This window comes from Narcine bancroftii, chromosome 5 (genome assembly GCF_036971445.1).
Source record: "Narcine bancroftii isolate sNarBan1 chromosome 5, sNarBan1.hap1, whole genome shotgun sequence".
NCBI lineage: Eukaryota > Metazoa > Chordata > Chondrichthyes > Torpediniformes > Narcinidae > Narcine > Narcine bancroftii.
In genome coordinates, this window is record NC_091473.1 from 142,000,200 (window position 1) to 142,017,403 (window position 17,204).

At 43.3% G+C, this 17,204-nt stretch overlaps 1 protein-coding gene across 7 annotated transcripts in view; it reads right to left on the bottom strand.

Annotated features, from left to right (window-relative positions):
- bcar3 (BCAR3 adaptor protein, NSP family member) overlaps positions 1 to 17,204 on the bottom strand; it is a 191,784-nt gene that overhangs the window by 92,245 nt on the left and 82,335 nt on the right. For 5 of the 7 annotated variants that reach the window (XM_069939283.1, XM_069939280.1, XM_069939279.1 and 2 more), the window contains one exon: positions 5,278 to 5,602. In XM_069939283.1, the coding sequence (XP_069795384.1) occupies positions 5,278 to 5,594 (317 nt within the window). In that variant the 5' untranslated portion in view covers positions 5,595 to 5,602. Of the gene's footprint in view, positions 1 to 5,277; positions 5,628 to 17,204 lie in introns of those variants that run through there. The other 2 variants (XM_069939281.1, XM_069939276.1) reach the window with 1 other exon arrangement.

A 17,204-nucleotide genomic window follows, 5' to 3' on the forward strand; every position in this document is an offset into this window, starting at 1 on the left:
ATTCCTCATCCATGATAACATCCAGCTAAATATTTAATCGTGGCAACAAGAAATCTCCTCCTTCAGAACAGGGACACAGTCGCACACAACTCACTGAGAAAGGTGCATTAAACAAAACCTACTCAGATTCATTTTCAAACAGAATTCAGTTCATTTAATTTTCACATCACAAATTCAGTCCTGTATCTCTTGAACAGGGAACAAACTCATCTTATATTTACTTGGGGCTTTAAAAGTTAACTCCCACACATTATGTGTTAATCTCAGTCAAATGATCACCTCAAGGACAGCCAGGTCAGAGGTCAATTAGCAATCTGTGCACTGAGGGCAAAGAGTTCTGTATTCCTAGCCTTAATTCAAGATTCTTTTATTGTCATGTAATAAAAACAGAAAAATGTAATATTACACAAAATTGCCTTCAGTCCTACCATAAGGCAGACAAAGATTCACCATCATCAGAAATTGCCCAGCACCCATTACAGTTAGAGAAGGAGAAGCAAAAGAGAATTCCCCCGCTGAGTGTCTGTGGAGTCACCTCCGGTCCAAACCATCGGGAACCCGAGCTCCAACACGACCACGAAGCCTTCATCTTCCTGTACCCTCTCCTCCCTCTGCCAGTGTTCTGCAGATTAGAAACCAATAAAGCATATTCCAAGAGATCTCCTGAGCAAGCTCCCACTGAGCCATGGCTGACACTAGGTGGGGGGGGGGGGGGGGGGAGAGGGGGGGCAGGTTAAATGGGAAAGGTGAGATAGGGAGACAAAGGGCAACAATAGAAGAGTGCTGGGCCAGAGTGAAAGGGATGTAGACAGTCACAATAGAATAATACGTGGCGTGTCTGCTTCAGTCAAGTAAAAATTAATTTGACTGAAATTTTACTTGTGATTTTATTTTGGACTCATTTTTAAATCAAGATTTTCTTACAGATCATTTGTAGAAAGAATGCTTTCTTCCCAACAACTAAACTTGCAAGGACCTGCCACTGGTAGAGATAAGTCCCGACACTCAAACAAGCCAAGAGGTAAACAAGGGATCTGCATGCGCTGGGGTCTGGTGCCATACACAAAGGTGACGGAGAAACTCAGCAGGTCTCACAGCTTGCGTGGGAAGTAAAAGAAGACGGCATTTCAGGCCTGGGTTCTTCAGGAGTGCCAAAGAATAGGCAATTGCCCCACAATAAAGTGGGGAGGAAGGTGGGGGGGGGGGGAGGGGGGAAGGAGGGGGAGGAAGAGCACAGGTGAGCAGGTGATAGGTGGAGATGGGTGAGGGTGGGGGGAAAAGGAGCTAGGAAGTGATGGGCAGAGAACTAAGAAAGGAAGCCCCGAAAGGAGATGGTAAGGGAAAGGGGTGGGGAACTGGAGGAAGTGAGACAGAGAGAGACACCGGGCATCAATATCAACCTTCAATTTCTGTTAATCCCCACCCCCATGACACCGTCTGAGGTGTTGTCTGTTTTCTCTACATCAGCACAGACTGTGCACTTCCCACAGCCCTGCATTTCTCAGCATTTTATACTCCTTGGTCTGAATCATCTCTAACTGCTGCCATTTATTTACCCATCAATCACTATTTGTATAGAGCACAGGATGTATCCCCATGGTAGCCATGGCCTCACCCTTTCAGGCATTTCCATCTTTTGCCCCTCCCAACCCCCCCCACCCCCCCAAATTTGAAACAAAGCTTTCTGATGAAAATAATCTTCAAATCAAAATGTTAACTCGGATTCTCTCTCCACAGATGCCGCCTGATTGGCCAAGCTCTTCCAGCATTTTCTAATTTTAAGTGATTTCATTCTTCACCAAGTTTTAATTATTGACACATTTCAGAATGGAACCTTTAGCCCCTTTCACTCTGACACTTTCTCCCAAAAATTAACTGCCAATATGCGTGCCATTGTGAACAGCACGCAGGTGTCAGATCACCCCGCAGATGGACCGCCCAGGTAGGGTGAATCATTTCTGGGGCGATCTGACAACTGTGTGTCGGTTAGCCCAGTGTGAAAGGGACAGGGGGGGGATCCTGGGACCATTTAATGAGGAGAGGTGCCCCTATCTCCTGGGATGCCTGGTGGTGAGTGTGAAAGGACGCAGATAACCAGTTAACAGTAGTCCAGTGTGAACTGCAAAAACGGCTAATTTAACCGGTTCGTTGAACAGCCAATTTACTGGTTAGCCAGTGTGAAAATGGCTACAGTATGCCAAGCAATGCCTATCTGCTCCCATTATTTGCATTAGACCCATACCCTCTCTAGCCCTTTTCACACTGGCATCCAGTAAATTGGCTGTTCAGTGTTCCAATTAAGGAAGCTGCTTAACACTCGATTACTGTTAACCGGTCCTCTGTGTCCTGTCACAAGCCCCTTTTCCACTGGCATCCCAATTAGTTGGCCATGCAGTGTCCCGGGATAGGAAGCAGTTTGTGCTGTTTCCACTGCGCCACTTTTAACCGAGACAGTGACTGCTTTTCCACTGAACACACTCATCCCTGTGAATTGGAGTGTTCTACCTTCATCTGGAAATGGGTGACTTTCTGATGTCCTTCTTTCCACTAGTTTAATCAACCCGCAGTGTCAGCTGACACTGGGGACGTGATTAATTCCTGGGACAATGTACCAGTGGAAAAGGGGCTACACTCATCACAAGGCATCCCCAGAGATAGGGGATTCTATCCTCCACTGGTGACGTCTGAGTGATGCATCGAGTGATGGTGGACCTGCCCTAAATCCTGATCAATGTATTATGATCTTATATTTAAACAAAAATTAATCATGCCTAATTATAACATAATTAAGCATTATATACAGCACAGTATGAGCCCTTCAGACCCTGTTGTGCCGATCTACATACACCTTTATAAATTTATAAAATGCTTTGGAAAAGTATATCCGCACAATTTACAAACACCATGGGAAAGTCCTAGTGGCAATAGCACACAATTTGGAAAGACTGTGGGAAATAGCGATGGTGGACCTGCCCTCCCAGAATTCTGTGCAGCAGGGAAAGGGCTGTATGCACGGAGCACTCTTGGAGGACTCATGGAAGGGTTTCTCTGCTCCAGGGAATTCTGGGAGGGCAGATCCACCATCTCTCACTCCCGTTAGGTTTTCCCAAGGTCATTTAGATATTTATAATATAGATCGGCAAAGTTTATACCTTATTTTTAATATTTTGTTCTGCAAAAATGTAATCGACATGTCACTACTTTATCCCATGATACCCCACGTCCCTTTCACACTGCGCTAATCGGTAGTATCATCCCCGATGTCTGATGAATATGCGTGCCAATTAAAAAGCTTTCACTCTGGACCCTTAACGGTAGATTGGCCGTCAATTACTGGGACAACGTGCCAGTGTGAAAGGGACTTCTGTCTATCCTGCCCCAAGTACACATCCAAATGCCTTTTCAATGTTGTAGTTGTATCTGCCTCTACCAGCTCATTCCAGATAACTGTGTGGAAAATTTACACCCAAGATTACCTTTAAATTTCTCCCTCCTCCCCTTAAATAGTTCAAATCTATTCTGCCCTGGGAAAAGATGCTAATCTTCTGTATGATCTATGTCTGCCATATCTGTATAAGATCACCTTCTTCCTTTTACATTTCAGTGAGAATAAACCCAGCCTCTCAGATTTCAGGTTTATTGTCAGAATACATACATGACATCACATACTACCCTGAGATTCTTTTTACCTGCGGTGAGATAGAATTTCCCCTTATTGGTAGTGCAAAAGAAAACTGTACACAAGAACTGTAAAGGGATAAACTGTAAACAGGGTATCATCCCAATGCCTTTACAGCGCCAGTGATTGGGACCGGACCTTGTCTGCGAGGGTTTTCTCCGGGGGCTCCAGTTTCAAAATGTATCAGGTTATAGGTTAATGGGGTGTAAATTGGACTTGTAGGGCCAAATTTTGACCTGTTGCAGTGCTGTATGTCTAATTTTTTTTTAATTTAAAAGATAACGAAATATAAACAAACTGTGCAATACAGAGAGAATTTTTTTTTAAATCAATGAAGTGCAAAAGCAAGAGCCCTGAAATGTATCCATGATTGGGTTTGTTGTTGAGGAGTCTGATGGTGGAGGGGTAGCAGCTGTTCCTGAACTTGGTGGGACCCAAACCTCTTTCCTAATGGCAGCAGTGAGAACAGAGCACGAGCTAGTGGTCTTTGTTCTTGACGATTGCAGTTGCTCGCTGACAGCAGTGTTCCCTGTAGATGTTCTCAGTGAAGGGGAGGGTTTTGCCTGTGAAATCCTGAGCTGTGTCCACTTTTGGAGGGTTTTATCCTCAGGGGTATTGCTGTCCCCATACCAGACCATGATGCAGCTGGTCAGCACACTTTCCACCACACCTCTGTAAAAAATTGCCATGGTTTCTGATCGCTAATCTCTCTTTATAACTACAGCTCACCATTTCAGGCAACATCCTGTAAATCTCTTCTTCACTCTCTCTATTGCTACCCACAGTGGATCCACTGAAACCATACTCAGCCCTCCAAATGCAGAACCAGCTTCCTATGGAGCATTCACGAGGAGGTGAAGAGAAAGGAGACAAGGCCAACTTACTGGGCTGAAGAGCCTGTTCCTTTGCCAAATTATTCCACGTTCCCACAAAGAGTTATATACAATGGACCTTTTGTTTCCTGCTTGTTTGAAGGCTCTGTAGACATAAAGCACATTGCATTGGGAGCTCACCTCATTGACTGCTCATTACCAAGACTAGCCAATGAAGAAGGCTGGGCTATTCAATCACCAAGGGGATTGAGGGAGAAGTTCCAGTAAGGTCCAACCTTCCTCAATGTTAGCATATCCAGAATACAGCAGAGTTCATTGGATGTTGATTCCCTGTGCATTACAGCTACTGGTCAATGTAAATACAGTGCAAGGAAAGTGCCAGATTCAGTTAGCAGTAACACATACTATATAATATACAGCACCTATAAACTCAAACAAGCATTATAATAATGTCCAGTCTAGGTTATTGACACAAATCTCTTCCGTTGCAGATGGGAAAAGATGTAATACAAGTGGTGGTTGGGATGGAGTGAGGTCATCACGTCGGGCTGACCTAGAACAGTGTACCTGTGGCTGGCCAGGCCTATTGCTGAAGACAACAACCTTGTCAGTGTATCATATCCACCTCCACATCCCACCGCTGGGCCCACAACTATTCTCAGCATAGGCCCCAGGATGGCGACTGCTTGACCACGTTAAACCACCATGGCAGCCAGGTTGACTTAGTCCCCATTATCCTCAGTAACTAGTAATGTAATCAGTTACCCAGAAAGGAATTCCATGGCATCTTGTGATGGATGCTCTTCGATTACATCGCAGGACCAGGATGTTTTGCGCAATCGAGACTGCATGGTTAAGGGTCGAGTTTCCATGGCTCCGTACATGCCACAAGATGGGAGAGAGAGTTTCCTGCTGTTCTTTCTTGGAAGCGTGCCATGGATGGAGACGCTCTGGAATGAACTGGAATGCTGGCCAGAGAGGGTACCGACAGCATCCAGAGCCTCCACCGAGGATGCCAGAGAGCACTTGCGATCGGAGTGTGTCTTGCGAGGCAAGCTCGCATATTTTCGCGCAGCCATCATCTTCAGCTCTGCAATTATGAAGACAAACACCATTAAAATCAGGCACCTGATTCATCATTATGCAAAAGCTACTTTGAAGAATTCCTGTTGTTAAACAAGAAAACCTGCAGATACTGGGGTCCAGTGCAATACATGAATGTGCTGGATAATCTCAGCAGATAATTTATACCTGGCTCAGGCCTGAAACATTCTCTGGGTGCTGCGAGACCTGCTGAATTTCTCAAGCACATTGGCCTTGAGGAATTAATTATAATTCAAATCCATTATTGATGCATAAGTATGTTCCACGAGCTTGGTCCAAAGATTTCTATAAACATTTCAAACGAGGCTTTAGGAAGATCTGGTACGGGTTTATTGCAATCATGTCTATTAAACTTGGTCTTAAGAATTTGACCAAAATACAAAGTTCCTTTTTAATTTAATTTAGACATAGTGTGTTAACAGGCTCTTCCGGTCCATCCAAATTACCCAATTAACTGATAGCCTTTGCAGGTTTTGAAGGTGGGAGGAAATTGGAGCACCCGGAGGAAACCCATGTAGGCATGGGGAGAACATACAAACTCCTTACTGACAGAACTGGATTCAAAGCTAGGTCACTGGCACTGTAACAGCATTGTGCTAACCTCTACGCTAATTGCATCCATGTGATCACATGTCAACTAATGCAAGTACCCTTTGGAGAACCACCCACCTCCACCCCTTTTAACCTTCTCTTCCTAACCAACGGACCAGTTTTCTCTCTGACAACTCCAGTTGACCCATATCAATATCCATTGCAGACAATAACTCGTGGTTCCCCCTGGTTTCCAGGAATGATCGCTGACTTCCCTCATTGTCTGATGCAAGTGGTCTCTGGGCAGTTCGACAGATCTATACTGATGCTTCACTCGCTTTGGATGGTTGAGATAACTGCTGTGCAATTGGAGGATTGGGGAAGGAAAGGGTATAGCTCAGAAAGTAATTTTGACTACTGCAAAAATGCCCAAAGAAGTGGAAATGTTCACAGTTCCAAATCCAAACACACCTGTTTTAAAGGGCATGGACCAGAAATCTTCTTTAAGTAATTCAGATTGTTATCAGCAAGGTTTCCCCAGTCTTGAGGGGCCCCAGAGGCTAAAAGGAGCTGAAAGGGCTACCTGCAGCAAATAAATTTGAAGGTACAGCAGGTTGAACCCTGTGGCCAAGTGCAACACTCTTACAAATTTTTGTCTGTGAGGAGTTTGCATGGCCTGTGTGGAATTCCTCTGGGAGCTCCAGCTTCCTCCCTTGTACCAAAGATGTACAGGCTAGCAGGTTAACTGGTCACCTGGGTGTATTTGGGCATCGTGGGTCAGAAGGACACTGGATCTCCAAATTAAATAATGTAGGTATGAGCATTTTATAATGTCTGTATCAGGTAGAAGCTGCAAGGTTTTCTTCAGACACACTGAGCTGATTCCACACCCCCTCCACTACCCGTATCACCTCCTTGGTTTCCCCATGGCTCCTCCTACAATCACTGATGACCCCCCCACCATGTAGCTGTGATCTCCCTTTATCCCACCAATTCCTCCAAAACCTCTTAAACGGATCTCCAGTCTCCCTTACAGAAAAGAAAGCCATCCCTGTTAATCAGGCTGACTCTTAGACCACCAGAGCAAATCGATTCTGGACTTATCTCCATAGTGCTTGTAAAAATTTGAGTTTCCAGAATTTTATTTCTTTCCATTCCATGAATTGGGCAATATCAGGCTCCCACTGGTGCGAGAATACGACAAGCCAAGAGAGTTCCAGTGATCTCAGGTAACCAAGGATAAATGACCATAATGGTTATTAAGTAACCCACGGGAGGTTTCTGAAGGCAGAAGGACATGATAGACATGCTAAGTAACCAATGGTGGGAGTTCGGAGGTAGGAAAGCACGACGTACATTGGGTCTTGAGGCAGGAAGTACTGGTCAATGATGGGAACCTGTTGCCTCATGATTACAGTCCCTTGTCACTCCCAAGCAAGGTCCACAGTGGATGGAGTGGGCAATACCCCATCGAGCAGGTCCAACAGCCTAGTAAACATGTTCTACCTATAAGAGCACTGCCTACTGCAATCATTTCCATTTTCCACAAGCAGGCAGCCTTTCTCAATCAGCACCCAATCTCCACCAACCAACAGACTGCTTTACTCAGAGGAGACGCTGTGAATAGGCAATCTGTGCTGAGGTTATTGGTTGGTGAATCAAACGTTCCACAGTTTAAAATTATTCTCACTTCCATCAAGCACAGTGAGAATATTGCATGCGTGTCCGGCCAGCTTGGACTGGTGATGACTAGCTCTATCCAGCTGTGGGTGGGGGTGGGAATCTGTGCTCAGCTATTACTGCCATGCACTGTACTGCACACATACCTAAGCTCACAGCCTTTGTGGTGCAAAAATTATTCCAAGCAGCTAAATTATTTTAGGATTTGTGGTTGTTGATTGCTCTGTAGATGCCACCAATTGTTTACCAATGATTTATGTGGTGGGATAGTGGATTGTTTACTGTTTTAATTAGTCCTGACCTGAGGGACGGTGGACTCTGTAGGAGACCCATTGGCCAGGGGCCAGGGCCCTGTGTTCTGTGTTAGGAAGATTTTTGCTTTGGTACTTGCACAGTTACAGTTACCTCATTTTGCCATGTATGTATTTGAAATTTGCTAATATATATATAGGAAATGGTTCTGATGCTAAACATTTTGTGTTTTCATCCCATTTGAATCATATTGTTGTAGCATTTAACATAACTAGTTATAATGTATTATACATCTGTAAACCAAATTGTTTCAGAGACAAAATTTTTAACAGATTTGTACTTTTTTTATGAAAGTTGCTAGTTATGCTTTACCAGGTAGTGCAATCATTTTTTTATTGTTGTGGCTGATTTGAGAGGGTTGTTCACTAATAAATGTATGATGTATACCAATATATAAAAAAAAAAGCACAGTGAGAATATTTAAATTTGTATGTACAGCACGGAAAAAGGCTATTTTGGCCCAAGAGTCAGGGCAATTAACCTACACCTCCAGTACGTTTCAAACGGTGGAAGGAAACTGGAGCCCCTGGGGGAAACCCACGCAGACGTGGGGAGAATGTACAAACTCCTTTCAGACAGTGCAGGATTCGATTCCCAGTCGCAATCGCTGGCGCTGTAAAGGACTCGCGCTAACCACTACATCAACCCTGCTGCTCCAACATTTGCATACAATCCAGCAAGCCATAGTAGAGCAGCTAAAAACAGTACAGAGTGCAGAGTCACAGAGGGAGATCCATTAAAACAGAGCAAAAGCAACATTATTTTACTCATGTGGGGTTAGTTTGGGAGTCTGATCATGGAAGCATCTAGTCAAGCTACAGAATGCTACGGGCCAAGTTCAAGTAAACAAACTTCCTGCATTATTGCAGGCGACTTCTTTTGTATGAGGTTTACTGTGGAAAATGTTATGTAGAAATGCAACCCTTCTTGCCCACAAGCTCACACCGCGCAAATACACCCACATAACCAATGAACCTTCTAACCCCATACATCTTTGGAACTTTTGAAGAAACCAGAGCACCCGCAGGAACCCCACACTTCGGGGAGAACGTACAAACTCCTTACGGACAGTGGTGGATTTGAGACTTGGCCGCTGGTGCTGTAACAGTGTCGCGCTGACCACTGCACGAACTAGGCCTGAAAAGTATTTCTTTATGTATTGGCTGCCTTTTTTAATTCAATCAAGTTGCAGTCAGTCCCCGGTTTTATAAACAACTCGTTCTTATGAATGGGCTGTTCCCCAATTCACGCATGCCCATTGTGCCCTAATTCGAGTGTAATGTTACCTCATGATCGCTCAATAAGAACCATAAGTACCTGTTCCACCTGACATACATATTCAGCTTATGGACAGACCAGGCAACGGAACTGGTTCGTAACCTGGGGACTGCCTGTACTATTATATAGTATATTTTTAAACAAGTACCAGTTCAGTGGCATCAAGAGCTTTGGTGTGGTAGCTATGATAGTAAAATCATAAATAAGATTACTATAGAGGTGGTTAGCATCAATAGGGTGGGTTGAAGGGCCTGTTTCTGCACCGCCTATTACTATAGAGGTGGTCAGCATCAATAGGGTGGGTTGAAGGGCCTGTTTCTGCACCGCCTATTATTTGTCTGACCTTCTGGGATTCAAAACCCCAAATTATTTTATAGACAGCTTCATATTGAGACTAATCTCTTATATAGTATTTACCAAAATCCACCTATTGTTTACATCTTCAAATCACATCAAACTTTGCAACACTGCAAACTCTTTTTAAGAAGAGTTGTGCCCTCTAATAGTCAGTTCACATCCAATTTCCACTCGTTTGCAGCTCATTTGCGTTTCATGAGCGGATCAACATTTGTTCCGTCCTGGAGCAGATTTCCACTGCCACATCGAGAGGATGGATTAAACTTCCAAGCAACTGCAAGCAAATCCCAGATAAACTTCATGGAAACTGGTGGACAAATTGTCACCATTTTAAGAGCTCAAGACAAACTTCAGACTCCAGGGCACTTCAACCCACACAAAGACCCATTACAAAAAAGCAATTCATTCTGCGGAACAATGCAGAGCGGAACAATGTTTTCTACAGTGTTCCACTGCAACCTTCGTGCCTGCAACTGGAGGAAAATGTCTCCCAAACCACTGGCTTCCCCTTAATATTTTACATCAAAACCCAACTCCTTCTCCTTTTGAACCAAATGTATTAAATACAAAAAAAAGCATCACCAGAATAAATCAATTCTGCTCTCAGCTGCTCCAAAAAGAAAGCATGAAGTGTAAAGTTAAAGCAATGAAACTTTTCAAAGAAAGCCTTTTTATGTCAGAAGTCTGCAACCCTCCTCTGATCAGAGTTGTGGGAGAGGGATTCCCAGCAGTACTGGGTAGCAAAGCACTCACAAACGTGAGCTTTTTTTTTATTTGCAGTCTGCACACCATTTAAACTTTGGAGAACTGCATAGCAAGCCAGTGTTCAGAAAGGCTCGGACATGGGGTATTAAGATGCAACATGACCTTCACCAGGATAAAGGGTAGAGCCGACACTGATCACCCTAGGATGCCTCACGTCAAAGTCACTGACAATAACTTTTATCTTTCTGCAAACATTCATGTCAGCAGCGGTGACCCCCAAGGGAAGACTGAAACATACTCAAGTAAACCCATGGTCACGACTAGTTGCAAGAACACATGCACAACTTAACAAGCCAACTATATTCAAAGCACAATCTTCTGTATTTTCAAGGGACAACCTTTAAAAGCAATCTCTCAGCAGCTCTCAGCTCCAGTACAATGTGGTTTTATTGAATCCTCTTGAAGAATAAACAGACAGGCTTCTATTGGGCAAAAACCCAAAGACACAAAGCTAACAGGAACTTTCAACGACAACTAACTTGGAGAATCAATCTGTACTTACCTCTCAATAAATGAAGAGGTTTTTTATATATATATATATAAAATGGAACTCCACACACTGAAGCCAGTGTCTTTCACACAACTGAACTGTGTGCTCACAGCAGGCTTAGCCCGAGGCTCACTGCCAGATTACACATCAAAGCACTGAAGAATTATTTATGAAGTTTTGCTTTTTTTTAAAAAAAAGCATGCACCCCCACCCCCCCCTCATACATTCTCATTCTCTCTCTCTTTTTCTTTTCAGATCCAGTCCCAAAATGCTACTCCTCCTGTTGCTGCCAGTTTCGAAGCACTCTTCTGATACATAATCCCAGCCACACCCTGGTGTGGGCACTGTGGAATCCCGTCGGAGTTGCACATCTGACCAACAATCACTATAAAGCCATTAGCATGTCATTGAATTTACTCAAACACTGTACCAATCCACAAACAACTGGGGCCCTGCCTGCCTTAATTAATCAATGAGGCCAATGACACCTGCTGACACAAGGCTGCGCAGGTCGCATGGAACTTTGAAATAAAGTTTAATTAAAATAAATCAAAAGTACCAAATCTCCAGGTTGGTTTTAAACATTCCATGGTGTGTGATGTCTAGCAAAACTAAATCTCAACATTTCCTTCAATGCAGTAAAAATCCTCGGTAACAAAAATAAAACACCGCAAGCAGGTTTCCTTACACTACTAATTGCCCATTTCTTTTTTAAAAGAATAGAATTCCACTCAAAAATCATTCTTATTATGTTTTAATGCACAAAATCTGCTGAGAATATTTAGCTATGCGAAGGGCGCAACAAAGCAATATTTTAGTTCTACAATAGGCGGGGAAATAATTTGAGCATCAATTGCTTTATTGGGACCTCCATGGTCCCCCTCAATTACTTGTGGTTTTTTTTAAAGAAGGCCATTGAAATGTTGATAATCTGATTTGGATATTAACAATTTAGAACATTATTGAAACAGAAGAGAAAAACACAAAAGTTTGTAGAAAACGTGGTTGAAGTAAAAATACAATGAGAAACTCAGCAGGTAGAACAAAGACACATAACCAACGTTTCGCGCTTGAACCCTTCATCAAGGTGTGAGCAAAATGTAGGCAGGTGCCCGACGTTCATACATTTTGCTCACGCCTTAATGAAGGGCTCAAGCCTGAAACTTTGGTCATGTATCTTTATCTCTGTTGTATAAAGCACACGGTTTGACCCTGCTGAGTTTCTTCAGCGTTGTGTTTTAACACATTGTGTGGAGTTAGGCTGACAATAGAGTTAGCTCCTCCACCAACAGGAGCAACACATCACAGCTTGTAGCCAATTAAATCTGGACCACCCAGTGTAGTCACGCACTTCAGCCACAACTCATGCTCCATGAGGCCTTCCTCGGTGAAGGCGCTGCCTGGTGGAATACTGAGTCATACAGATCAGGAAAATCCATATCTAGTTCCCAGTCTCTGCCCCATTTAGGAATAAAAGTAAAAACTACACATTTTTGACCTTCCTGGTCTCTACGCATCACAAATTAGATTTCAGATTTATTGTCAGAGTACATCACAAACAACCCTGAGATTCCTTTTTCCTGTGGGCAAGGGAGAATTATTATTTATTGGTAGTGCAAAACAACGGTACACAATGTACACACGTAAGCAGACGTAAACAACTGACTGCAATACAGAGAGGGGTGGGGGGGGGGAACAAATAATGAAGAGCAAGAGTTCTTCAATGAATCCCAGATTGAGTTTGCCATTGAGGAGTCTGATGGTGGAGGGGGAGCAGCTGTTCCTGAACCTTGTGGCACCTCTTTCCTGATGGCAGCAGCGAGAACAGAGCTTGTGCTGGGTGGTGTAGATCCTTGATGATTGATGGCAGAGTTCCCAGTAGATGACCTCGATGGTGGAGAGGGCTTTGCCTGCGTCATCCTGGGCTGTATCCACTACCTGTCGCAGGAATTTACACTCGGACGTATTGGAATTTCCATACCAGGCCATGATGCAGCTGGTCAGCACATTTTCCATCACACATCTGTAGAAATTTGCCATATTAAAATAAACTTCTGCAAACTCCTGAGGAAGTAGAAGTACTGATGGGCTTTCTTCACGGTGCCATTAGTACATTGCGTCCAGGAAAGATCCTCCCAGATAGTGACTCATAAGAACATAAATTTGCTCACCCTCTCCACCTCTGATCCCCCAATGATCACTGGATCGTACACCTCTTGTTTTCCTTTCCTGAAGTCAACAATCAGCTCCTTGGTTTTGGAGATGATGAGTGTGAGGTTGTTGTTGGTGCACCATTCAGCCAAGATTTCAATCTCCCTCCTGTACGCTGGCTCATCCCCTTTTTATACAACCCATTACTGTGGAATTATCAGCAAATTTGTAGATGGTGTTGCTGTCGTACCGAGCCACACAGTCATAGGTGTAAAGTGAGTAGAACAGGGGGCTAAGAACGCAGCCCTGTGGTGCCCTGGTACTGTTGGAGATTGTGGAGATGTTCTTACCTATCCTCACTTGAATCCCAGGGCTTGGACTTTGATCAGTTTTGAGGGCATGATGGTGTTAAATGCCGAACTCCAGTCAATAAAAGTATCCTGATGTAAGGATTGTTGCTGTCCAGATGTTCCAGAGCTTTGTGTCGAGGCAGTGAGATGCCATCTACCATAAACCTGTTGTTACAATAGGTGAATTGGAACAGATCTATGTCGCCATTCAGACGGGAGCTGATATGTTTCACCATCAGCCTTTCAAAACACTTCATCACTGCTTTCTACATTTACCACAGTTTCTTACAAACAATGATGTACACTCCCATAATTACTTGCATAGTCCATTTGTTAATGAGCACAAATTCAACCACATTCTCCCTTCTGAAGGTTCCCTCTAAAGTATGCTCTGCCAACCACCTTTTTCCTCATTGCACTATTCTTTAAACAATTGAATTTCTTTTGACGTCAATATTTTGGGCAGTATGGTTAACATAGCGGTTAGTACAATGCTGTTACAGTGACGGGTTCAAATTCCGCGCGGTCTATAAGAAGTTTGTACGCTCTCCCCATGTCTGCATGGGATGGGCCTGTTACCAGACCGTATGTATGTCTAAATTTCTTCCCCCCCACCCACACAGATGTTGCCCGGCCTATTGAGTGTCATGTCTCCCAAACCACTGGCTTCCCCTTAATATTTTACATCAAAACCCAACTCCTCCTTTTGAACCTAATGTATTAAATACAAACAAAAAGCATCACCAGAATAAATCAATTCTGCTCTCAGCTGCTACAAAAAGAAAGCATGAAGTGTAAGGTTAAAGCAATGGAGAAGCAGACCAATTGGATCATTGAATCTGCACTATTCATTTAAACTACCCCTACATTCATATATAACCATATATGACCATATATAACCATATATAACCATTACAGCATGGAAACAGGCCAAGTACCCTCCTCTAATCCCACTTACCAGCACTCTGCCCATATCCCTCCATCCCTCTCCCATCCATATACTTGTCCAACTCTTTCATAAATGACAAAATTGACCCTGCCTCCACCATCTTTCCCAGAAGCCCATTCCACACAGTAACCACTCTCTGAGTAAAGAAGATCCCCCTCATGTTACTCCTAAACCTTTGCCCGTCAACTCTCAACCCATGACCTCTTGTATCCATCTCTCCTCCTCTTAATGGGAAAAGCCTTTCCACATCAACTCTATCTATCCCTCTCATTATCTTAAACACCTCTATCAAATCTCCTCTCAGCCTTCTACGTTCCAAGGAATAAAGACCTAATTTTCTCAGTCTTTCCTTGTATTCCAGATGCTGAAACCCAGGCAACATTTTTGTAAATATTCTCTCGATCTTGTTAATATCCTTCCTATAAATCGGTGATCAGAACTGCACACAGTACTCTAAATCTGGCGTCACCAGTGCCTTGTACAGTTTCATCATTACTTCCCAACTCCTATATTCTATGCACTGATTTATATAGGCAAGCATACTAAAGGCCTTCTTCACCACCCTATCCACATGCGCTCCTACCTTCAGGGAACAATGCACCGTTATTCCTAGATCTTTCTGTTCCACTGCATTCTTCAACGCCCTCCCATTTACCACATAGGTCTTGTTTTGATTATTCTTTCCAAAATGAAGCACCTCACACTTATCAGCATTAAACTCCATCTGCCATCTTTCTGCCCACTCCTCCCCCCCACCCCCAATATTCTACAACTCACCTATCTAGTAGGAGCAATATACAGTGTCCAATTAATGGAGCAACCTAAAGTTTTGGATGTGGGAGGAAACCTAAGCACTCAGCAAAAACCCACACAGTCACAGAGGGATCCTGCAGACTCCACGTAGATGAGAACTAAAGCAGAGTCTCTGGTGCTGCCAGGCTCCACAAGCCACACCACTCGGTATTTTTCTTCCCAGCATCTTCTCTTTAAGCAACTTTTGAACAGCCTCCTCTTTGGTCTTCATAGTGCTAAGAGTTAGATTTCAAGCAAAATTTTCAAAAACGACACTTGAACAGACAAATCAGGACATATGGTTCCACAACAGCTGTATTTGCAATTAATTGTGTTATTGAATGGACTTACTTTTAATATCTCCAAAATAAAACTTTTTCATACTACCGCAAATATAATCAGAACATAGTTATCCACATTTATTATATTAGAAATTCAATGCATTTCTTTCCAATACCAATAATATTTCTCCTGAAACACTGTCCATGGGGTCCGGTGACAGCAGTTCCTCAGACTACCACAAATTGAACTGAACTGTTATTTGTCATGTGTACTGAGAAACATTAGGAGTGGCGCGGTTAGCTCAACTTTAGCACAACGCCAGCAAACCGGGTTCAAATCCATTGTAGTCTGTAAGGTGTTTGTACCTTCTCTCTGTGATCTGCATGGGTTTTCCCCAGGCATTTTGGTTTCCTCCCATCTTCTAAAACATACACTGTTTTTTTTTTCCTTCTTATTAAATTTTTTATTTTTCACACCATAAATCACATTAGCCATGATATACACTTTTTCTTTTTCACACATATACAGTGACTTTTTCTCTCCCCACCCCCTCCCTCTCATCCATTTTAGGTATACAATCTAGGTTGCATTAAACCAGTCAGACAATGTTGTCATTCAACAAAAATACACCAGAAATTCTACTGAGTCCATTGTAGGGTAATTAGGTGACAAGGGTTTAAAATGGCCGTTTTTTTAAAAAAACAACTTTGTTTTGTGTGCTATCTGAACAGGTCAGCTCATACTCAAGTACAGCGGTCGTGCAATAATAATGCAGAAGTGCAGGGTATAGTATTAAGGAAGTCAAAATGTGCCAAGCTTCAATGCACGGCTCAGCGTGCACTCCTGCGTGCCAGCCAGCAACATCGGCTTACACTGGAAGACCGACATGTTTTGGGCAGGCAAAATGCTTCTTCCACTAAGCCGGTGATTTTACAGCAACCTCCACCAAATGTAACTCAGAAATATTTTCCAAGATGGCCAAGGAAGCCGCTCAAATATGAGGCGATGACAAGGTCAAGGTGGCCCATAGCCACGATCTTGGTGCAAGTAAGGTTGTAATACAGGCAGACGTTCAAGGACGGAAGCCAAATCTTATTTAATCAAGTCTCCATTGTTTATGTCTGATGAGGAATTACATTAAATTTGCTCTGTTGAAATAGGAATCATTATTAACATCAGACATCAATATTTCCCAACCTTGGAAGATTGCAAGGTGCAATTAATCTGCCTGTCAGACACTCCCATGTCACAATAATATACCAGAATGTTCATTCACACCCTAAAAGAAATCTTCAGTGGAGGAAAATGGATCAGCTCATGATTGAATGGTGGGGCAGACTCGATGGGCTGAACAGCCTATTTCTGCTCCTATGCCTTAAGGACATAGGTATTGGGTGGAATTAGGCAATTAATTTTCAATTTGTTTCTTTAGTTCAGAATTTTGACACATTTCCCCAGATGCGTGGTGCAGCACAAGACTTAATTCTGGTCCATCCCTACCGATCCCATATTCCAGGTGCAGGGTTTCCTGCTGAGGGGCACTTCAATGCGTCTCTCAGCACAAAACCCTGCACCTGGAATGTGTCCGTTTGCAGACCCCTCCTTATGGAAGGCCAGCAAAGCCTGGTCAGACAAAAGTGCCTCTTTTTAC